The sequence below is a fragment of the Ctenocephalides felis genome, unplaced genomic scaffold, assembly GCF_003426905.1.
Source record: "Ctenocephalides felis isolate EL2017-DRISC unplaced genomic scaffold, ASM342690v1 CF-g0.4_SCAFFOLD_00845, whole genome shotgun sequence".
Lineage (NCBI taxonomy): Eukaryota > Metazoa > Arthropoda > Insecta > Siphonaptera > Pulicidae > Ctenocephalides > Ctenocephalides felis.
In genome coordinates, this window is record NW_020536999.1 from 90,819,079 (window position 1) to 90,844,073 (window position 24,995).

A 24,995-nucleotide genomic window follows, 5' to 3' on the forward strand; every position below is an offset into this window, starting at 1 on the left:
TTGTTTTTATTTATCGTTAAATAAATAGATAAATAAAAAATGAAGAACTAGATTACGTGACCTAGTAATTTTTGAAAATTGTACATTACTTCATTGAACACAGGACCGGACTTTGTGAAATAAATATTTTATTAACATTCAATATAGGAGAGACTGGGTACAGTTGTGCCCCTTTTCTTGATCAGCAATAATTCTGGTAATTTACCTGTTAGGTATTGGGGGCGTCCAATAACCACGTGAGCGAGTTTTTAAGAATTTTTGGACCCCCTTTCTTCCTTGGTGATACATGATGAATTCAAAATTATCCCCCTCCCCCATCAAACATCATTGTATTTTTAGCTTCGTGAAAAAACTGTAAAATTTTTGAATTTGTTTTGAAAATATTTGAACTTTTTTTAAAAAAAATAGTAAGAAATAAATACGCATGATGTCTTACTATACCCCTCCCTCTCCCACATGATATTTTGTGATTTTTTGCCAAACCCCCTTCCCCTCTTTACCTAAAAATCTCACGTGATTAATGGACGCATGGTAATTGAACATTTGTCTACTTGGAAATCCTGAAATACTGTCCTTAAATATAATGGATTAGCCGAAAAATCAAATGCAAAGACTCTGACTCAATACAATAATATAAACTTGTTCGAAGAAACATACTTCATCTTTCTTCCTTTGGACCTTATCTCAAATTCAGTATAGTTTAGTAACAACTTTGTTAATTTACTAGTTAGCTGGGAGAAAAGTAAATTAAATGGTGATTTGAACATTTATTGTGTTTAATATTTAAAAACAATAAGCTAAATAGTCATACTTCAATTATGATATGATCGGTTTGTCATTGTAATTAGCATTTAGGAATAAACCTTCATTAGAGTGATGAAGTAATTGCTGTAATAAGTAATTTGTTCACACAGTGAATTATATTAAACAACGCCTAAACAAATATTGTTTTCGCAACTTCACTCATCATGCAATAATTGTGTTTGAAGAACTTCATGTAATTAAAATTAACATACATTCATTAACTAATTGTATTTTTTTATTTTTTCGCTGGCGATATAATCTCATTCTTTGAACAGCTACAATATCTGTCTTGCCTCAAAAATATTTTTTATTTTAATAACTTCAAAGATTTATAGAAACTACGATTAATATAGAAATAATTTCTAATCAATAAACTTACGTTTGTACACGACACAAGTATTTAATTTCTTTTATTATTTTCAAGAAACAGGGTAAAATATTTTTTTGATTCAGACATTTTTCATTAAATCAAGATTTGTACTACGATGTTACTTTAAAATGTTTATTTATCGAAAAAAATCGAAAAAGAAATTATTGTTATATATCTTTACGTTTCAAAGGTTTCTGAACACTTAGAAAAAATACCTTACCTTACCTTAGAAAAAATGGGTGTAGGTGTGTGTGTGCCGTACACTACTAGTTCTGTCATTTTATTCTGGATGCTTTTTCCTTCTTAATTTAGGAAAATGTAAGAGATACAAAAAAAAACTTATTTTCATTTAATCTTTATCTGACGGAAGCGATTCCAATAAGATTCTGATTAGAATCTTACGTTTCGTTTTGCACGTCGTGCACTTTCTTATTAGAATCACTCGCCGGTCAGTGTCTGTTCTGATCTCTACTTGTGAAGTTGTTTAAATAATTGTTTATAAATAAATAATTATAAACAAATAAATAATAATTGGTTAAACAGTTAATGGTGTTCGTAAAAATGGTAAATTAATAATTAACAAATGTTGTTATTGTGAATAGTAAATAATAATAATTAAGTGATGATAAATAATTAGTTAGTGTTAAATAATAATAAAAATTATAATGATACGAAAATAAGAAATAAATTATTTAATAAAAAAATTGAATTATATTATATAAAAATATAAAAATTTAAATATTATTGGTATGACCTAATGGCTAATTCATAAATCATGAATTAATCTTATTATTGTTAATAATATTTTTTTTAATGCAATTTTATTCTGCAATTGGTATATATTATAATATTAAAATAATAAATAGTAAACAAATATTTATAATAAAACTGAAATAATTTATAAATAAATATTATTGTTGATCATAAATTATAATTACTTACAATTAGTAAATAATTAATAAATTGTGGTAATAATAACAATAATTTAATTTTAATAAAAGGCTCTTAATAAATACTATAAATTTTTTGAAGTAAAACTTATTTAGGCGCAACTAGGATGTAAACCCGTACAAATGCAACGGAAGTGCGTTACGGCAGATAAGATAAGATAAGAATCGAGTGCCAAAGATTCGTCATTCGCTCTCGATGAAATCATTTCTATACGGGTCGATTGTGATTAGTCGTCCCGTAGAGATCTGTCGTTGTATGCGTACCGATATCAACAAGGAAAACGGCATAGATAAATAAACATTTTAAAGTCACATCGTAGTACAAATCTTGATTCAATGAAAAATGCCTGATGCCTGAAATGAGAAATTATTTCTAGATTATTCGTAGTCTCTATAAATCTTTGAAGTTATCAAAATGGAAAATATTTCTTAGGCAAGACAGATATTACAGCTATTCAAAGAATGAGATCATATCGCCAGCGAAAAAGTAAAAAAAAATACAAGCATTCAATCAATGTATGTTAATTTTAATTACATAAAGTTTTTCAAACACAATTACATGATGAGTGAAGTTGCGAAAACAATATTTGTTTAGGCGTTGTTTAACATAATCCACTGTGTGAACGAATATTATAGAATTTATTAATCAGCAATTACTACATTTCTCTAATAAAGGTTCATTTCTAAATGCTAATTACAATGACAAACCGATCATGTCGTATTTGATGTATGACTTTAATAACATTATTGTTTTTAAATATTATACATATTTTTAATGCTATTATAAATATATAATTTATAATTTATTATCATATAAACGTTTAGTCGTCCACCATATTACTAATAAACATTATTCAAATTTGTTATATGATGTATTTATTTCTACTTAAATGCCATCTTGTACAGTAGTAAATAAGTTTTACTTCAATCTCGTGTGAACCTTACGCGCACTCTTTCTTTAAAAAAATAATATAAATTAATAAATAAATATAAATATATTGATAATAAATATTTAATAGAGGAGAAATAAATAAATATTGTTGTTATAAATCTTAAATTGTTAACAAAATAATAAAAGTTGATAATAAATTGTAAATGTTGATAATGAATAATACATAAATAAATAAATATGATTGGAAAATTCAAAATATAAATAAAAAATTATAGATAAATATGTATATTTATAATTGCTAATAATTATTTAAAATATGTGAATAATAATATAACAAATAATAATAATAAATAATAATTAGAATAATTATATCTATTTATATATTATCAATATTAATAATAAATCACTAAAAAATAATCAATAAATAAATAACCATTAGATAATTAATAGTGCCAACTGACGACGTTACTATTGAACATCAAAATTCCATAATCAATAAATATTATTTTTATCAATCAATAGACGTTACTATTGAACACCAAAATTCTATAATTAATGAATATTATTTTTATCAAACAATGAAACAAATATTTTTTGTTCATTTAATTAAATTTAAATTTATTGTTTTTTTCAATTTCAAAATCATTTTAGTGTTAAATTAATAATATTAGTAATAAATCAATAAATAATTAGCAATTAGATAATTAACAGTGCCAATAGATGTTACTATAAAACATAAAAATTCTATAAACAATAAATAATATTTTTATCAATCAATGAAACAAATTTTTTGTTTTTTTTAATCATAATTGATTAATTTAAATTTGTTGTTTTTTTCAATCTCAAAATCATTTTAGTGTTAAATTAATAATATTAATAGTAAATCAATTAGATAGTTAATAGTGCCAATAGACTATATATATTTTTTATCAAACAATGAAACAAATATTTTTTGTTTATTTAATTAAATTCAAATTTATTGCTTTTTTCACTTCGAAAATCATATTTAATGTAAATAATTTATATTCCACTTTATACATTTGGTCTTATCGGAATCTTACTGGATTTCACACAGGCCTATAATTGTTAACCTAGTTTATTTAAATACTAGTTTTGAGCGTTACAAAAACATAATTAAGTTTTCGTAAAAAATAAGACGGTATTACGAGTTTTAATAGATTGAATATATAATATAATTGAAATATTATTATATCTTAAGATATTGGTTTCAATATTAGTTTCAATTTTGGTTTCAATATTGAAACCAATATTGGTTTCATATGGGAAAATGTCAATCGAAAATACTGGGCCAATATTGATAAACTATATTGGGCCCATATAAAAAACTATATTGCGCCACGATTCATTTCTACTTGTTTTAATTTTTTTTATAAAGAATAAATCTTAGAAAAGATTTTATTCTATTTTAAAATTAATATTTAATAGAAAATGTGTTTGCTATATTGTAACCTTTAATTAGAATAAATTTTCTAATAATTATATTTTTTTATAAAAAATATTTTTGCAATTATAACTTTTTTTTTAGATTTGGTTGAGTTATTATTACGAGGTATTTCGAGTTTTAATAGATTGAATATATAATATAATTAAAATATTATATTTTAAGATATTAGTTTCAATATTGGTTTCATATAGGAAAATGTTAAAAGAAAAATATTGGGGCAATATTGATAAACTATATTGGGCCGACATAAAAAACTATATTACGACATAATTCATTTCTACTTGAGTTAATTTTTTTCATAAAAAAATAAATCTTAAAAAGATTCTATTCTATTTTAAAATTTATATTTAACAGAAATATGTTTTGAAATATTGTAACCTTTAATTAGAATAATTTTTCTAATATAGGGTCCGTCAAATAACTTTTTTTTTGAAAATTCTATGAAAAAACTACTGATTTTTTTTAATTTGAAATAATAGTTTTGGTTTGTGAGGTAAATGCAAATGGCAGCCTAACTTTTAAATGGTTGCCTAAAAAATCAAAATGGATGCCAAAAAATCAAAATGGATGCTAAAGATTCAAAATGGCTGCAAAAGTTAGATGGCGGACCCTTTAATTCTATTTTATATAAAAAATAATTTTGCACTTGTAGCAACTTAAGTTTTTTTTTTTTAATTTTGTTTAGATTTTTCGATGTGAATAGAGTAAATAGAGTGAAAATGTGTTTTTATATTGTAACCTTTAATTAGAATAAATTTTTTAATAATTCTATTTTTTTATAAAAAATATTTTTGTGAGCTTGTAATTTTTTTAAATTTCTTTTTTAGATTTTGTTTAGATTTTTCGATGTGAGTAGAGTAAATGGAGTGTGACTATGTTGATTTAGAAACTAAACTGATATCTCTTCCGTCACGCTCAATAAATTCTTATTGATCTTTTAAAATAAATAAATAAAAAAAACGTAAATATATAAATAAGGTCTAAATGGTTTTCACATTTTATAGGCCTATTCTGGGACAAATTTATTATTTTGTTTTATAAATCGTTTAAAATAAATTAAAAGTGTGCTGTTTTTTTATAATACCACGAATTCCTAGTACACCGTCTAAAATTTTTGTAAAGCCAATAAGATTCTAATAAGATTTTAAGCAAAATATAAATTATATAATCTTATCTTATCTTTGGGGATGGTAATTATTTTTATTTCTTTTTGGTTCCAATTTTTGCAGTATTTTTATTATGATGTGGATTGTAAAAGAGTGAGTTAAAAAGTGTGTTTTTTTATTAAATGTGACATGAATTGTTATTAAAAAACTTAAATTTGAACATTTTTTAATAAAAATGGTGCAAAATACAAAAGAACAACAAGTGGTGCCAGTGGCGTACGTGCCTGCAGTTTTGCGCAGTGGGAGGTACATTTTTTCAAAATTATGTTTTTTTTAATTATATTTTTAATAATCAATAATACTGGAATAAGTTTAAGTTAATTATTTTAAATCTTATAATAAATATATCTATATTATAGTTTATTTTTATGTCATCGCACACAAAATCTTATAAGATTCTGATACGATTTCCCTGATTATCAAGAATATTATAAGAATAAGAAACAATTTTATTAGACGTTATTTTTTACGTCTTAACGTATTTATTAATATTGTATTGTAAAATTATATATTGTATTATAAAACAATAGAGCACATTTATGGGATTCTTCAATTATCATTTGGGATGAAAAATGGTTAGTGATTTGTTATAGGAGGGTGAAAATTTAGGTTTATGTGTATTTTAAAACTGCGCCTTGTAAATAAGTAAAATAAAGGAAATTGGTCGAAAGAAATAATAACTAGTGGTGTATGGCATCGTGCTTTAAGCCAAATTGCTGGTACTTCAAGTACCAAATATTCAAAGAATAAACTTTAGTAAGAAAAATTTATTTGGAAATTAAGTGTCAACACAGGCAAAAATTTTTTCGAGTCATTCAAATCGGATGCTTAGCTCTCTCAAAAACTGCCACTTTTTGCACATTTAGCTCCATATTTCCGAACCGTCTGGACCTGCCTTTGCCGAAAACTAATCACCATTTCTCCCCATCATTACATATTGAATGTTTCTTGGATCATTCAAATCGTATACTCCGTTCTCTCAAAATCTCGATTTCTATTTTTTGCACTCATTGCTCCCTGTCTCCGAAACGGCTGGACCTGCCTTTACCGAAATCTAATCAGCACATCTCCCTATCAATATGAATTTAATGTTTTTTGAATAATTCAAATCGGTTGAACCGTGCGCCTAAAAACTTGGACGAAAAATTATATCCATACATACACTCATACACACATCCATTTTGTCTAAGGTATGCCAAAATGTTCAGAGACCTCTGAAACGTGAAGATATGCAAAAATTTTCTTTTTGGACGAATACAATAACTTACCTTACGGGAAGTTAAAAAATTGAGAAATTTTCACAAAACTGATCAGTTATAGGAGTGTGAAAATTTAGGGTTGTGTTCCGCATTACAAAAAATAAACTATAGAAAACCAGTCGATAAAGTTGGAAAAATAGTATTAAGGATGGATATAAGTTCTGGTAAAATTTACAAAAAAATAAACTATAGCAAATCAGTTGACAAAATTAGAAAAAAAGTGTTAGAGCTGGATATAAGGTTTGGTAAAATTTTAATAGGCGTGTGAAAATTTAGGGTTCCGCATTGCAAAAAAATAAACTATACCGAATCAGGCACCAAAATGAGAAAAATAGTGTTAGGGATGGATATACGGTTTGGTAAAATTTTAATAGGAGTGTGAAAATTTAGGGTTACACTATAGCAAATTAATCGAGAAAATGAGAAAAATAGTGTTAGGGCTCGGTATCAGTTCTCGTACGATTTTAATACTAATTTTATTATTCTACTTGATTATATGTATATTTTTTGAATGAATGTTAGATATTAATGTAGTATTATGTCTTATAAACAGGTTAGGTTTTTAATGTCTTATGAAAATAAGACAGATTGAACATCTAATACGAATCTTATTAAATCAAAAAGTATCTTACAGAAATAGATATTTTACAACAATTTCAAATAAATTTTTTCTGAAAAAAATCTCTCTATTTATTGCAATTTTAATTTCTTATGTGTATTTATAACAATCTTATTATTTTTCATCAGTGTGTCGTGACTTGTGCACATGTGCACATGATCATGTGAATTCCTTTTATATTGTTTATAAGATAATAATTATTATGAAAAAAAAATTAGATTACATAAAAGAACGACATGTTTTATAGTTACACAATTAGTTCACACGATTTTTTTATTTTCTATTGTAATTGTATTTAAATTTTGACTTAGTTCGCATTAAAGGAACTAGTGGTGTATGGATATTTCTGAATACATAGTTAATGTGAATCATCTTGAAAAGATTGGGAAGTCTTTGAATCCAGCAAAAATTGATTGTATTTTGGAAAAAAATCAAATGACTGAGCTTTATATAAACATTGTTTATATGAGAGATGGATCAATGACCTTGAATACTCTTTCGAAGTGCTTTTGGATCGTGCAAAAATCGTTTTCGTTTTAATTATAATTTGAACTATAAAATGCATTTGTATCTAAACTGTTTCTAATTTATTACAACGCTATTTAGTGTCATTTCTTTTTTTAATAAGCAAATAAATCTAAAGTTCTATGTATGCTTATATTATTTTCAATGAAATATTCATAACAACATTATATAAAGTCTTATACAAAAATAAAAAAAACTATACAAGGAAAAAAGAAATAAGAAATCTTATTCGCAGGAAATGTTTAAGATTTATCTTTATTAGAAAGCTTATTAGAATCTGATTGGAGAGTGCGTCGGTGAAAACTTTCCAATTGGATTTTTCTTTGCATTTTGCTTATTGCTCTGTTGATGCAGATTATGAGTACACCGAGTTGTTGTAGGGCATTATGGTAATAGACAATGTTGCAGGTAATTTAATCGAATGGTTTTAAAGTTACAAGGGTTATACTAAAGTGATGCACAGAAGAAAAACTGTTTTCTATTCTTTTAAAAGTTACCAAGTTGCTGTAGAGTTGTTGGTATTTATAAAAATTATAGATTATTCAATTTTGAATCAGCAAGTCTAACACATCATCAATATTAATCGAATGTTTCAATAGTTGTTCGAGATTTACTAGTCAACTGCGCGATTCATCATAAACAACTACCCAAAGCATTTCTTTTTTCTATGTTCAAGTATCTTTTATGATTTGCTCTAGGTCATCATGATATTAGACAATCTTATAGATAGTTTAATTCTGCACAAATTTCTCTCACACATCATTCACATTAATCGAACGGTTAAAAAGATACAACTATAAATAGTACGAAGGGCCAAGTACGCGCATACACGATATATTATTACTTTATTACATACCATGTTCTATCATAACAACATCTTACACTTCTGATTATCATATTTTATATTGCACTCTTTATACAGGGCCGGATTTAGGCAAAATATTGTTTAAAATCAAACTATTTTTTTAAAATCCATTGTATACCTTATATATTAATCTTAAACAAATATTTTACACAAAAAAGCATTGTCTATTTTTTAGAAATTCAATTTCCATTTTGAATTTAATTAGTTATATTTTTTTAAATTAATTGATTGTTTATTATTAATAAGTAATTTATTGCCACCAATATGTAGGTTCTTTCTGCTGCTAAACAAAGCTGTTACCAAACTGTGGAGGCTGATCAGCAAAACAGATGACGTTTGATGTATTTGTCTATTTTATAACTTTTTGTACACTTGATTACTTCAACATAAATTGTATATAACAAAGGATTTTCAAAATATAATGCGCCCTTGCGATTAGAAAGCCTTGAAAAAGACCGTTATTGTTAAACACGTGTTATGATGCAAAGGATATCTCGAGCTTACAATGTATAGCTTGAGTAATTCACTACAACTGCGTAGTTTGTATTCTGACCGTTATATTTGTAATATTTATTTATACTTATTACAATGGGTATCTACTACATTATATATTCTAATATTAAATTAATGGAGGCTGATCAGCAAAACAGATGAAGACGTTTGATGTATTTGTTTATTTTATAACTTCTTGTACACTTGATTACTTCAACATAAATTGTATTTAACAATGGATTTTCAAAATATAATACGCACTTGCGGTTGGAAAGCCTTGGAAAAGACCGTTATTGTTAAACACGTGTTATCATGCAAAGGATAACTCGATCTTACAATGTTGTAGCATGAGTAATTCACAACTGCGTAGTTTGTATTCTGACCGTTATATTTATAATATTTATTTATACTTATTACAAATGGGTGCATATCCACTACATTATATATTCTAATATTAAATTAGTAGTAGTTAGTAATACGTGAATGTAATGGCCATTAGTGCGGGTCAGTAAGATAGATGGCTCTGTGGCAGCACAGGTATAAGATTATCGAAGTATTAAAAGTGGTTGAATGTACTTAAATCTTACAATATTGATCTTAAATTAAATATTTTATAAAACTGTAAGGCAGTACACTAATTCTTATTAATTTTATATAAGATTCGAGTAAGATATTCACACGGCATCTTCTTATTTTCGGCAACATTAATTTTTGGCGATTTTTTCACATTTTGCAACGGTTCTGCATCAATATATAATCGTATACTTTTGCACATTTATTATCTATGTGGTGCACATAAATGTTTGTATGTGCCATATTTTGTTACGGTCGGCTAATCGGAATTAATTAGACGAACAATTAATTATTTAATGAGGGAATTTTATTACCTACTACTATTATCGTAAGAAGGGAATGAAATATAAAATCTCTATAGAGTGTGGTCTACAGGTACTTTATGCTATTAGATTTTGTATCAAGTTATTATATTTTACATTTTATATAATTTATTCTTTATTAATTTTTAAATTTTGCATTCATTTTATTTAACTTATTTTTTATTTTATTAAAAGTGCATTTTACATTTCAAAATTTCACATTTTCATGTTACATTCCACTCTTTATATTTTACATTTTACATATTACATTCAATACTTTATATTTTACATTCTACAAATTACATTCCATCCTTTATATTACACATTTTACACTCTATATTTTCTATTTTAAAATAAATTATTTTATTTTACATTTCACATATTACATTCCAAACTTTATATTTTACATATTACATTTTACACATTGCCTCCACACTTTATATTAATTATGATACACTTTATATTTTGTATTTTAAATTAATTTATTATATATCACATTTTACATATTACATTCCACATTTTACATTTTATATTTTGCACTCCACATTTTTATGCATTTTACACTCTATAATTTTCTATTTAAAGGTAAATTATTTCATATCACATTCATTCTACATATTTCATTCCAAACTTTTTATTTCACATTTTAAATTCCACAATTTTTATTTTAAATATCACATTTTACACTTTACAATTTACATTTTTACATTTTATATTTTACATTTTACACTCCTATTGATTGATTTCAATTGTATCGTGTATTAGTGTTTAGAGAATTTGTGTATTAGTGTTTGTGTTCAAATGTGTGTATGTATGTGTAATTGCGTATGTGCGTTAGTGTGCATGCATTAATTTGTGTATTTTTATGTGTATAAATGTGATTGTATGAATTCTTGTGAGTGTAAATGCATATGTGCATTTATTTGTGTGTGTGATGCAAATGTGTGCATATCAATTTGTATTTGTAAATATAGTAATTTGTGTATTAGTGTATATGTCTAGACGAATGCATCGTGTGTGTGTATGTGTGAATTAGTGTGTATCAGTGTATTTTTGTTTTATATTCGTGTATTATTGTGTGTTTTGTATGTTCTTTACTAATTATGTGTAAATATGTGTGCACGCTTATAAAAATTGTGCATTAATGTTGGTGTATTAGTGTCTTTGTGATTGAGCATTAGTGTATGTGTGTTTTGTATTTTTGCGTCTGTATGTAAATGTGTGCAATTTTATGTGTAGAGATGAATGCGTATAAATGTGTTTGTGTATTAGTGTATATGTTTAGTAAGTATGGGTGCATTAGTGTATATTTATACGCAAATAATGTAAATTTGTGATTACTGATTTGTAGTAGTGTATGTGTTTGTGTACGTCAGTATTTAAATGGATCAGTGTTTATATGATTGTAGTGTAGATTTATGCATTTGTGTGTTTGTGCATTTGTAAATTAGTGTTTATGTACAAATGTCTAAAAATGTGTGAATAAATGTTTGAGTACATTAGTGTAATATAACGGGTACCACCCTAAGGCAGGTCCGTGAGTTGCGTTAAACTCCAACTTTTTTTTTATAAGATTTTTTATTACATTTAATATGAAAAAATATATACAATCTATAAATTTGCAACATGAATATCTATCTTCATTTGAACAATTATTTAAACTATAATAAATTCACTTAACTATTACTTTAATCTAAATAATATTTTTTATGTGGCAAAAATATCACAAAAACCACAAAATTAAACTCCAACTCGATTCAGGGAAGAATATTGTGAAAAATTTCCCATTGCCATTTCACACCGCAGTGCCCGTAATCGGCAAATCTTCAATTCGAAACTTATCTTAGGTCTATATTTCCAAATGAAAGTTGATATAACTCCTGCATGGTAGATATCAGGTTATCCTTGTCCACACAAGGCAGTGCGCTTAACCGTTACGTCATGGAACTCCTTAGATCAGTATATGTGTATATAATTGGGTATGTGTTGGTAAATATAATATTTACGTATTTATGCATAATAGTGTACACATTTGTGTGTGTATTCTAGTGTCATGGTATTAATGCGTGAATTTTTATGTGTGTATAAGTGTGCGTATTATTCTTAATTAGTGTATACGTTTTTATGCGTCTTTATGTTTTTTTAGTGTTTATGAATGAGTGTATTATGCATTATTTCATGTCTTTTAGTATGTGTGTATGTATTTACATATAGTTTATGAGTGTGTGTGTGCGCATTACTTTGTGTGCGTATTACTGTGTGAGTGTATTACTGTGTATGCACATTAATGTGTGTGTGTGCATTAGTGTGTATGAGTTTTACTGTGTGTGTGCATTACTGTGTGTGTGCATTACTGTGTGTGCGCATTACTGTGTGTGCATTACTGTGTGTGCGCATTACTGTGTGTGCGCATTACTGTGTGTGTGCATTACTGTGTGTGTGCATTACTGTGTGTGTATAGAGTGTGTGTGCGCATTACTGTGTGTGTGCATTACTGTGTGCGTGCATTACTGTGTGTGCGTATTACTGTGTGTGTGTACATTAGTGCGTGTTGGTGTTTGTGTGTGTGCATTAGTGTGTGTTTATTTATGTGAGTGTGTATGTGTGGTGTTTCGAGTGAGATGAAGAATGCTGAAATGCCGCATTCTGCGAGAGGACAGTACCGTTTTGTCTTCACTGTGAGAAAGACACATAATATTCGGTGGAGCAAATTATTATTAATATATTATTGATAAATACAAATATTAAAAATAATAATTAGTGCATAAAATATTAGTGAACTCTTTAACATCTTTTACACAAATAAACAGTGATATATTATATTGTATATAAACTAAAACCACAAATAAACTAACTAGTTGATTAATAAACTATTTATTATTATTATCATTAATAAATAAACAATCGAATCAGACATTAATAAATACTTATCAGACAATTAGGACTCTGCACAATACATTTATTTTCATTACATTATAATAATTTTAAGCAATTAGGCAATTTTATAATACATTCATCTATATTAATGAATACTTAAAAATATTTGTTCAATAATTGACAGTGCAATGTTATAAATGTAAACAAAAACTTTTATTAAAATACACAAACTTTATTTATGATTTGTTAAATTGAAACAACATACCGGTGTTCAAACATTAATTTGTTTATAAATACTCATAGATAATAATCTCCTTACTTAAATTGTTGATAATATTGTTTATCATAAACAAACTGTGATAATTTTGTCTAATTTATCAAAAAGTTTTATCTGTATATATGTGTTTGAATTATGAAACTTTGAATAGTGTTGTGTGTTTTTGTGTACAAAATGGATATAGAAGTGATTAAATAGAGATTTGATTAGTTTTTTTGATACAGGTAATATTAAAAAACTAGCCTTAAAACAGAGTTAAAGGGTTATTCTGTCAGTCTTGTCAGAATCTCATAAATTGCAATTTATTCAATTGGAATCATTTTTTTATCTAACTATCTTACAAAATAACTAAAATGTGATTAATTTTGTTTTTCCGCCTTTTAAATTAATAAAGGTTGTGTGGTAAATTTATAGTCATAGCCGTATCTTCCAAACGGCTGGACCTGCCTTGGCCAAAAACTAATCAGCACGTCTTCTTATCAAATAGGAATTGATTGTTTTTCGAATTATTCAAATCGGTTGAACCGTGTTCTCGAAATCGTCGACGAAAAATTGTATCCGCACTTACATACACACACATACATACATACAGACACATACTTTACAATGACATCCATTTTTTCTAATGTATGCCAAAATGTTCAGAAGGCTTTGAAACGTAAAGATATATACAAAATTTTGTTTTAGATTTTTTTGCGATTACTACATGATGTTAATTAATTAATAAAAATCAAATAATATATTTCTAATTATCTTAATTATTGTATTTAATTTAAAAATAATTATTAAAGAATCCTGTACGAATAAAATTTGCAATTCTGTTTTAACATTAGTAACTTACATTTCCAATTTACTTCATATTAAATTAATAACAACTGATAACTTCCTATTTTTTTGAATTTTTCAAACTTTTTGTATTTTTTCTTCATTTTATAAGTATAAATCTTTCTCCATCAATTAAAAATGTATGTTAGTAAATCAAATTAGAATCTGACATGATTTTATTCATACAACTATGGTGTTATATTATGATTTAATTTTTATATTGATTTTGATTTCCAATAATTTTATTATTATTTTTTTTACAATTTTCCCCTAGCTCTCTCATTACTAATTGTGATCCGAATTAAATGTGGGCCATTTGTTCGAACAAAAAACTCGTTTTAATTTGAATTAAAATTAATATATACATAAATATGAAAATATATAAATTTTGTACGAGTATGTAAATATGTAAATGTGTGAACTTTAAAAACATTGAACTTGTCTTCGACTAATTTTTTGTACGTATTTTTAATGGAATGTCGTTTATGGGACCTGAAAATTATATTTTGACACAAATTAATAATGGATCACCGATTTATATATATATATATATATATATATTTAAAATGACTAATTAATTATTAAATAAAATTGTTTTTTAGTTTTCCTAAAGTAATTTTTATTCTATTTAAAAGAAATCTGCTGTTTATAGAAACTGGGGTTTATAGTTTGCAGGGTCAGCTAGTATATATATATATATATATATATATATATATTGATTTGAACCGTTTTAATTAAAAGGTCAATCAATTTTTGCTCGCAAAATTCTTTTAGCAATTACCGACTTTAATTGGTTCAATAAAAACAATTATTTATATTAAATAAATAAATGAATAAAAAATCATAACAAAATCCCATATGAAAATAATACATTCTTAAATTATTTATTACAATTTATAACAAATATTTAAAATTTAGTCCAAATCATATTTATCACAATCACAATCAATATAGTCTTTGATTTTTTAACAAGATTGATTGAAAAACCATCGACTACAGTTCTTATTATATTCCAATAATATTTTTTATTAATTTATTTAAATTTATCAGTTGAACTTAAATTAAACAAATTATTTATTATCGATAAAATAAATAAAAGAGTGCGCGTAAGGATTACACGCGATTGAAGTAAAACTTATTTGCTACTGTACAAGATGGCGTTTAAGTAAAAATAAATACATCATATAACAATTTTGAATAATGCTTATTAGTAATATGGTAAACACTCGTGATGGACACATTTATTAGTGTTAACCATTATACACATTTATATAATAATAAATTACAAATTATATATTTATAATAGCATTAAAAATATTTATAATATATAAAAACAATAATGTAATTAAAGTCATACTACTTCAAATATGACATGATCGGTTTGTCATTGTAATTAGCATTTAGAAAGAAGTAATTGCTGATTAATTAGAGAAATGAATTATTTGCTGATTAATAAATTCTATAATATTCGTTCACACAGTGGATTATGTTAAGCAACATCTAAACAAATATTGCTTTCACAACTTCACTCATCATGTAATTGTGTTTGAAGAACTTCATGTAATTAAAATTAACATATATTCATTGACTGGTGGTATTTTTTTACTTTTTCGCTGGCTATATAACCTCATTCTTTGAACAGCTGTAATAACTTCAAAGATTTATAGAAACCACGAATAATATAGAAATCATTTCTAATCAATAAACTTACGTTTATTACACGGCACAAATGTTTAATTTGATTTTCATGGATAAAATATTTCAGGGTAAAATATTCTTCTGATTCAGGCATTTTTTCATTAAATAAGTACTACGATGTAACATTAAAATGTTTATTTATTGATTTCCTCGTTGATATCGGTACGCATACAACGTTGATGCCGGTACGCATACAACGACAGATCTCTATACACATACGCGACGACTAATCACAATCGACCCGTATTGAAATGATATCATCGAGAGCGAATGACGAATCATTGGCACTCGACTCGGCCGTAACGCACTTCCGTTGCATTTATACCCTAGTCGCGTTCTATGTACGGATTTATACCCTAGTCGCGCCTAAAGAAGTTTTCCTTCAAAATATTTTTTAATGTAATCTATTTCTTTGTGTTTTTCATTAAATTAGATTATAAAAGTTCTTATTTTTTTTTTTTATTATTATTATTGACTTTGTAGACAAGTACATTTTTATTTTATTATATTTATAATATTTCATATTATTATGTTATTATAATTATTATTTCATTTCCATCTACTTTTATTTTTCATGTCTCATTAATTTTCTGATTGTAGTAGATTAATAAATGAATATAAAAATAACGAAACCCATTTATGTATAAATCTACAATAACTAGATCAACTTGTAATACTTTAATCTTGTTTCTAACTATTGCAAAGGTTGTTTATAAATATAAATACACCTGAAGACACCCACAACTTTGAAATTGTGAAATTTTAAACCAGTTTGCGTAGGATAAACAATGTCACGATTTGGATTCTTATAAGAATTCGATAAGATATATACAGGAAATGCAACATTCTGATAAGATTTCTTTAAACAGATTCATATAAAATTTCGACAAAAACCTGCCAGTTTTTTTGTAAATTTTGTCAAAAAAATGAGGATTTTATGAATTTTATTAATTGGATTCTTATAAGAATGCAATATGGTAGGGGGAAGTCCCCGAGTGCCGGACACCTAAAGTTATTTATAAATAAATCAAAAAATATTTTACGAAATGTTTATTAAATTATGACTTATGTTAGATAACAAAGTTAGAGATCAAACTAAATTAACAAAAACGCAATCTTTGCTAAACCATAATTAATACTATCAATCAAACTTTGGTAACAAAAAATGTCATTTTACTAAGTGGCACCTAGTACCGGACATTTCAAAATAACCACATATGTAGCCATCTCCACACTCTGGAATATCTGCAAAAAAATCACTAATTATCCACCCTTTTGGCTGGGCCACACCGATGCTCTCAGCTGGAGCATTCATCATAAGATTAGAAAATACGAAATATGGGGGTATGTAGTGACCGTTAGCACTCATACAGAACAAAATTAAATAATTCGAATTAAGTACGTCCATTCATTCTCACAAGAAATATCAATATGTTTACTGTCCGGCACTAAGGGACGACTTAGTGTCCGGTGCTAAGGGACAAATATCTAATAATATTTTACCATTTTACGGATAACAATCAAGTACTACTTTTATTTTTGAATGCCACTAAAAGATAAATGCATAAATACACTAGAATTACTTCCATTGATTGCGCCTAAAACAACAAAGGGTTTTTCCCGCCGTGAGTCTTGGCGTGTGATCCTGCACCTGTGAGCCCCCCGCGCCCCCTTTCACTTGTATTTTGAAATAACAAGATTTATACTCGCCTAAATAATACGGGTTAAATAGAGTGTCCGGCTTTAAGTGCCGTCCGGCGTTACGGGACTTCCCCCTATAGACAGAAAATGCAACATTCTGATAAGATTTCTTTAAACAGATTCATATACAATTTCGTAAAAAACCTTCAAATTTTTTTTGTAAATTTTGTCAAAAAAATGGAGGATTTTATGAATTTTATTATTTGCATTCTTATAAGAATTCGATAAGATATAGACAGAAAATGCAATATTTTGATAAGATTTTTTTAAATAGCAAGATCCATATAAAATTTCGACTAAAAGATTTATAATTTTTTTTAAAAAAAAGTTATAACTATGGTATAACTTTCCATACTAATTATTGACGATAGCCATGTGGTTGCTGTGCAGTCCGGCGTTTTTTTAGGTTGTCAGGTAGAAAACCTAACCGAGAAACCGCACAAATGTCAAAAAATCGATCTTAGATAACATGGTCTTTCTGACCCAGCTTTATAACATACGAGTGACGTTGCAGTTTATGGATAAAACACCAGAATGCACAGCAAATACATGACATTTTGACAGTATTCAGTATGATTCAGTAGCATAATGTTTGGAAGTCGGGGCGTAACATGGCCTTGCCATAACATTGGTCTGTTGTGCGACAAAATCGGCTCATTAATTTTTATAAAATTGTTGCCACAAAAAGTTGCCAGCAATAAATCAAATGTTTGCTTTTCGTCATAGATATTATTAGTATAAGTTATATTTATTTTTAATAACGAATTTTTAATAAACAATTTTTTTTACCAGATTGCGTATCCGTTACGTGATGCCACCACCTCCTCCGACTGCACATCTGACTCTTCGAGAAGAAGATGTTGTCCGATTGGCACTCGAGTTCCTGCACAATCGGGATCTGCACATTGCACAATTGGCTCTGGAGAGAGAAACTGGAGTTATAAATGGTAATTGGTAATTGATACAACTCACCAATAGGCTAAATAATAGTTAAAAGTGGAGCTGTAAATGGTAATAGTAATGCTTTTGGTAATTGGCTGAACATTAACACAATATGATGAATTCAAAAAGATAAAACTATTTTCACAAAAACCGTCTTTTAAGAGTACAATCTTCTCTATATAAAAAACTAGCAAACCCGACGAACTCCGTTTCGCCACCAGATGGTTTCGTGAGAAAGATGAAGAAATGTTTTGCTTGTTTTATATTTGAAAAGGAAAAATTTGATTTTATTATACAACAGTAATGAATTTATTTCGATTACAAAAATGAAGTGTTTTTTAGTTGAACTTCTCTAAGTAAATGAAAGTGAATCCGCAAATTATCCGTTTCATTGAAGTGCTCTTTGGTAAACCACATTTTTTGTTTTTTGGTCTGACGTTAACACAAACAAAGCGGATGGTTTTCCAACTCGTGAACAGGCAACTTATAACTGTCCATGTGAAAAACAATGATTTTCTAACTAATCTATTTGAAATTTATCCCGCAAACACTAAGCGATTGGCCTTGCGACTTGTTATTGCGAATGCAAGGCGAACTGGAAATTGCAATCGATTGAAGAGAAACGGAAGATAAGTCGGAATCATTGGTATGTCACCAAATCGCCAGAAATTTTTGATTGAATGGTGAAATTCAGTACGTGTACATCATTATTCTTTGCGGCAAGAATTGCTCGTTGACTTAACCAAGCATAATTCTGATAATTCTCACTAATGTCATTACTCGAATTTTTAATTACGGTGCGTGAAGTTCCAGCAGCTTGCATTAAGACACGATGCCATGCACAACTAATTTTCTTAGCTATAAACCTTGCGGAGCCCGAGACCTTTCCAACGAATGCAAAATTGTCGAAACCGGTTCGTGCGTTCTGGAGATATTTCGTCAGGAAGGAAAACCCGACTTATTTTTATATATATAGAAGATTAGGTCCAAAAACAAAAGAATGGGAATTTTCAATGGAATGTTGGACTGGGGTGCTTTGGACATTTCGGCTTTAATGGTGAAGAACACTCAATTCACCAATTGCACCATTGTTTGACCAATGTATTGTTTGTCACAATTTTTACAAACAACTGAATAAACTAAGTTCATATTGAATTTAGGAGGGGTTGTTGTTTTAGTTTTTGAAAACATTTCTTTGAAAGAATATGAAGAGGTTCCTGTAATTAAATTATTTTCTAGTTAAGTAAAAATCGATGAGTCTTTTTACAAATAAGCCTGGTTGTATGCAATTTGCTGCACTTTGAAGTATGCACAGTTGCATTCCAGTCTGGAACAATTAATTTTTATAGGATATTAATTTTTTTTTTCTGTTTTAGGTAATTTTAGCGATGATGTCCTATTTCTCAGACAGCTCATCCTTGATGGACAGTGGGATGATGTATTGGAATTTATACAGCCGTTGGAAGCCCTACCTGAATTTGATTCGAGACGATTCAGTTACATAGTTTTAAGACATAAATATGTTGAACTGCTTTGTATTAAATCAGAAGCTGCACAGGTAATTAAAAATATACTTAAGTATAAAATACTAAAATTAGAAGATTATACAACAAATGAAAGAATTCTTTCAAAATGACAAAACTTTCAAATTTAATATATAATTTTGTAATTGGTGAAATCACAGTTAGGTCGAAAACTTACATATATCAGGATGTTTATGGAACTTGCCTGAAGACAAAATGCCATTTACATCTAGTTTTGTTCATAACAACTAAAAAATCTATTAAAATACATTTGTACAAAAAATATTTAATTAACGCTTACTATGCATATCCAAGTCTAAGTAAAAATGTAATGCAAGCATAAACAATTTTTCTAACAAAACTACTTAAAAATTGCTAAACAATTTTTCTGACAAAACTACTTAAATGTTGCTAAAACTACAATCTGTTTTTCTAAATAGATCACCTGCACCTAGTTCACTAGTGGCTTTTATTCTAGGTTAGCAATGTTGACAGTGCAGTGGACGAAGTAGTTCGAGTCCTAAGTGATTTAGAAAAATATGCCCCCAGCAAAGACGAATACTCAAACCTATGTCTATTACTAACTCTTCCTCGATTGACAGACCATTTAGAATACAGAGATTGGAACCCAAGCAATGCAAGAGTTAGATGTTTCAGGGAAGTTTATCCCTTAGTTGAGAAATTTTTATCAAGTGCTACCACAACTAATGGTGCCTTGAATGGACAGGATAAATTTGGGGGCCAACAAGAGGCTAAAAATGATAGGCTGATACAGTTGATTATTAAAGGAGTGCTTTATGAGTCGTGTGTTAATTATTGTCAGGTGAGGAAAGGATGGAACGAACAAATAATAAAGTAGTAGATAAATTAAAGAAGTGGAACTTCGTAATGTAGAAATTGAAATAGGAAGAAATATTTAGTGTCATATTCTTTCCTAATTACAGAACTTGTTCATTATTGATTTACCAGATAAACCTAATTAGCATTGATTTACTAGATAAGCTTAATTAACATTTGGTAGATCATTTTTGAGTGATGAAATATAAATATGAAATGTTTGAGTCCTATTTGTTCACTATTTACTGCAGAAACTGCATCAATGGTAGAAATATTTAGGTTCATAAATTTTGCAGACAGTTTACTGCATTTTTACACCAGTTACTGCATTTTCAAACAATTTACTAACTACACTATCGGATAATTCACATTATCGGATGATTCATGTCATTTTCAAACAATTTACAGAATTTTTAGGACATCTACTACATTTTCAGACAATTTACAATATTTTCAGACAGTTTACAATTTTTTTATACTACATTACATTTTCAGACACTCTACTACATTTTCAGACAGTCTATGATATTTTTCGACAACATTTTTAGACAGTCTACAATATTTTTAGACGATCTGCAATATTTTAAGACATTTTACAATATTTTTAGACTGTCTACAATTTTTTTCTGACTGTCTACAATATTTTCAGACAATCTACAACATTTTCAGACAAGTTACTACATTTTTACACAGCCTACAACATTTTATACAGTTTACAACATTTTCTGGTAATTTACAAAATTCTCAGACAATATATTATATTTTCAGACAAACTATTGCATTTTCAGACAGCCTACAAAATTTTTAGACAGTCTACGACAATCTATACCATGTTCAGACAATTGACTACATTTTCAGACAGTTTACAGCATTTTCAGACAACTTACAAAATTATCAAATAATCTACAATATTTTCAGACAATTTACTACATTTTTAGACAGCTTACAACATTTTTAAACAGTCTACAATATTTTCTGACAATCTACAATATTTTTAGACCATCTACTACATTTTCAGACAATTTACAATCTTTTTTGACAACTTATTACTTTTTTACACAGCATTTTCAAATATTTTCTATAACATTTTCATACAATTTTTGACGTATTCAGAAAATTTACATTTTCAAACAATCTATAATATTTTTAATCTAAACTGCAACATTCTTGTACATTCTACAACAGTTTTTTACAATTTTTTTAGACAATGCACATCATTTTCAGAAAATTTATTACACTTTTAGACAATATACGACATATTCAGATAATGTATGTACAACATATTCAGACAATTCTCACAATTTTCAGACAATATACATTATTTTCAGAAAATTTAATACATTTTCAGACAATCTACAACATAATCAGACAATCTATGTACAACATATTCAGACAATTACCACAATTTTCAGACAATATAAATCATTTTCAGAAAACTTATTACATTTTTAGACAATCTACAACTGAGATTTTACAATAATTTTAGGCAATTTACAATATTTTTATACAATTTATTACAATATCAATCAATTTACAACATTTTCAGACTATTTAAACATTAACAACGAAATTGATAAAAAATTAAAAGTAATTTGTACAAGAATTAAGGAATTTAGTCTAAAATTTTAAAAATTGGATAAACATTAAAGAGCTTGAACAAATGAAATTGTCCTAAAATTAGAAATTCTGTCTAAACTGAAAAAAATCGAATAAAACTGAATTTGTTGCAACTTTTTATGCTTATTGAAAGTTGCAGTAGAAGTTTCACTTCAAAAACAAATAGAATCTTGAATAAGGAGGCATGATTAAGAATCTCGTACAAATGTTAAATTAATTTTTCCTGAATTTTGCTAAAAAATGAATACATTTGATCAAAAATTAATAAATCTAAAACATCCTTGTATCTTTGTTGGAAGTTGCAGTAGAAGTTTCACTTCAAAAACAAATAGAATCTTAAACAAGGCAGCATGATTAGGAATCTCATACAAATGTTAAATTAATTCTTCCTGAATTTCGTTCAAAAATAAAAAAAAATCGATCAAAAATGAATAAATCTAAAACATTTAAAGTAACCTTATTAGAAGTTGCACTAGAAGTTTCACTTCATCTTCAAATTTTGTACTAAAATATGTTTTTTACCTCAGGCAAAGGCTACAGGATCAACAGTTAAAGACACAGGATCAAATCCATCCACAAATTCGGGTTCCCAAACAAATTGTGGGTCCACAATAACACAAGAGATGAGTTTTTCAAGGCTGCTGGATGGTTCTTTAGGATTCTCTGACTCTGATTTAAGTTTGTTGTCCTGGTTGCAAAGTATACCAGGAGACACATTTGCTGTGCCTTTTGAACAAAGGTATAATTGTAATAGAAATAAATTTATGAAACCATGTTTTTATTCCTATTCAAATTTTTTTGTAGGACCTTAAATGTAGATGTTGAAAGATTAGAAAGGCCTGCACTGGATGCATCCTGGACTGAACATATGCTGGTTGTGCCGATTAAACCAAGAGCCTTTCCACATTCTGCAATGCCTTTTACTAGACCAAGAAGTGCTGCTGATGCCATGACCAGGTTGGTAAAAGCAATATTAAGACAATATTTGCTCCAATTAACTATGTTTTTAATATTTTGTAGATCATTGATGCCTGGTTTGGATGGTTTAGGCTCCACTGGACATCCTGATGGAGCAAACTCAGACTCAACAAATCCAGGTAAATAAATAAATTCTGCTACAGAAACTAAAACAATACTGAACAAAAAGTAATTTGTCTTTTTATCTATTTTTTCAGGAGGTGTTATGTCCAGATCAAGTTTTGCCAGTTTTCATTTAACCGGTGTTAGGAATGGTAAACTGATGTCTTCAAGTGTTGACAGGTTATTTGAAAATGCAGGAGATGGTGAAGTATTTTTAAGCAGTAGCTATGCTGATTTTCATAACCCTATGCCAGCCATACATGAAGGAGTTGCTAAATCCAGATCACCAGATCTGTCACAGGTAAATAAAAATGATAATGGTATATAGAAATAAGTGACATTTTGCCTTCCAGTTTTTTTTCACCATGTGTTTTAATTTTTATTTTATTATTTATCCAGGCATCAACACCAGAGCACCACCTGCCTCGTCCAAACGCTCCAAACAGTGGCAGAGACACACCACCTTCAACAAACAACTCAACAGCTCGGTCATCTAGGAGGGACTCCTTAAATGACTCCAATAGAACTTACGCAGTACCTCACCAACATCACACACAGCACAAAGAAGCCCCTCAGCAACAGTACCATGCAGTGGTCCACAATTCTGAAAAAATCTATGCCAGTCCCCACCAGGATAAAAACCAATACCATTCTAGCCTGGATCGAATGGGTGGAGGAGCCAGGAATGAAAGTCCAATACATAATAGGACTGTCACATCATCTCCTGTACTTGGGGGACAGATGAAGTCAATGCAGAGCCCAACAAGGGTAAGTGTTTAACAAAACTTGAGAACAACTAATTTTGTATTAACTCTATTTTGTTCTCCAGGTTCCTGGTGCTTCACCACCATTAAATCATAGACCTGTCCCAAATCAACAATCAGCACAAATCCCTTATGCCAACTCTGGTTTAGGGATCATCACATCCAACAATACCCAAGTGCAATATCAGCAAGCTAATGGTGACAATTCATCAGCAAGAACTGGTGAACTGTTAAGGGAGTACCATCAGAAGCAGAAGTTAAGAACCAGTGACACAAATGGGGGTCCCAAGGAGATGATGATGCAGCAGCACCAGCAGCAGCAGATAAGGGGGAAGCAGTTTATTCAGGGAGGAGATGGGTGAGTTAATTTGTTTTTTTTTATTTTCTCACCAACAATCACTATTTATTTTTCCTTGATTAAACTGTAAATATTAATTGCTGCCCACGCTGGAAATATCTTGTTGCCTTTTTTGGACATGAATGCAGACAAATGTGTGTGTTTGTTTTATAATGATGCAATTTGCATAAATTAATATTAAATGCGTTTTTAAATTCCTATAAACGATCGTGAT

The 24,995-nt window shown here is 28.0% G+C and overlaps 1 protein-coding gene across 1 annotated transcript in view; it reads left to right on the forward strand.

The window, feature by feature from the left end:
- The window catches only part of LOC113362992 (WD repeat-containing protein 47-like), a 29,294-nt gene extending 4,509 nt beyond the window's left edge, over nucleotides 1-24,785 (forward strand). The window contains exons 2-10 of the mRNA XM_026605483.1: nucleotides 18,453-18,607; nucleotides 19,979-20,160; nucleotides 20,604-20,948; nucleotides 23,107-23,318; nucleotides 23,384-23,536; nucleotides 23,600-23,676; nucleotides 23,755-23,960; nucleotides 24,059-24,427; nucleotides 24,489-24,785. Coding sequence (XP_026461268.1) covers nucleotides 18,472-18,607; nucleotides 19,979-20,160; nucleotides 20,604-20,948; nucleotides 23,107-23,318; nucleotides 23,384-23,536; nucleotides 23,600-23,676; nucleotides 23,755-23,960; nucleotides 24,059-24,427; nucleotides 24,489-24,785 — 1,977 coding nt within the window. The 5' untranslated portion in view covers nucleotides 18,453-18,471. The remainder of the gene's footprint in view (nucleotides 1-18,452; nucleotides 18,608-19,978; nucleotides 20,161-20,603; nucleotides 20,949-23,106; nucleotides 23,319-23,383; nucleotides 23,537-23,599; nucleotides 23,677-23,754; nucleotides 23,961-24,058; nucleotides 24,428-24,488) is intronic.
- The last annotated feature ends 210 nt before the right edge of the window (nucleotides 24,786-24,995 follow it).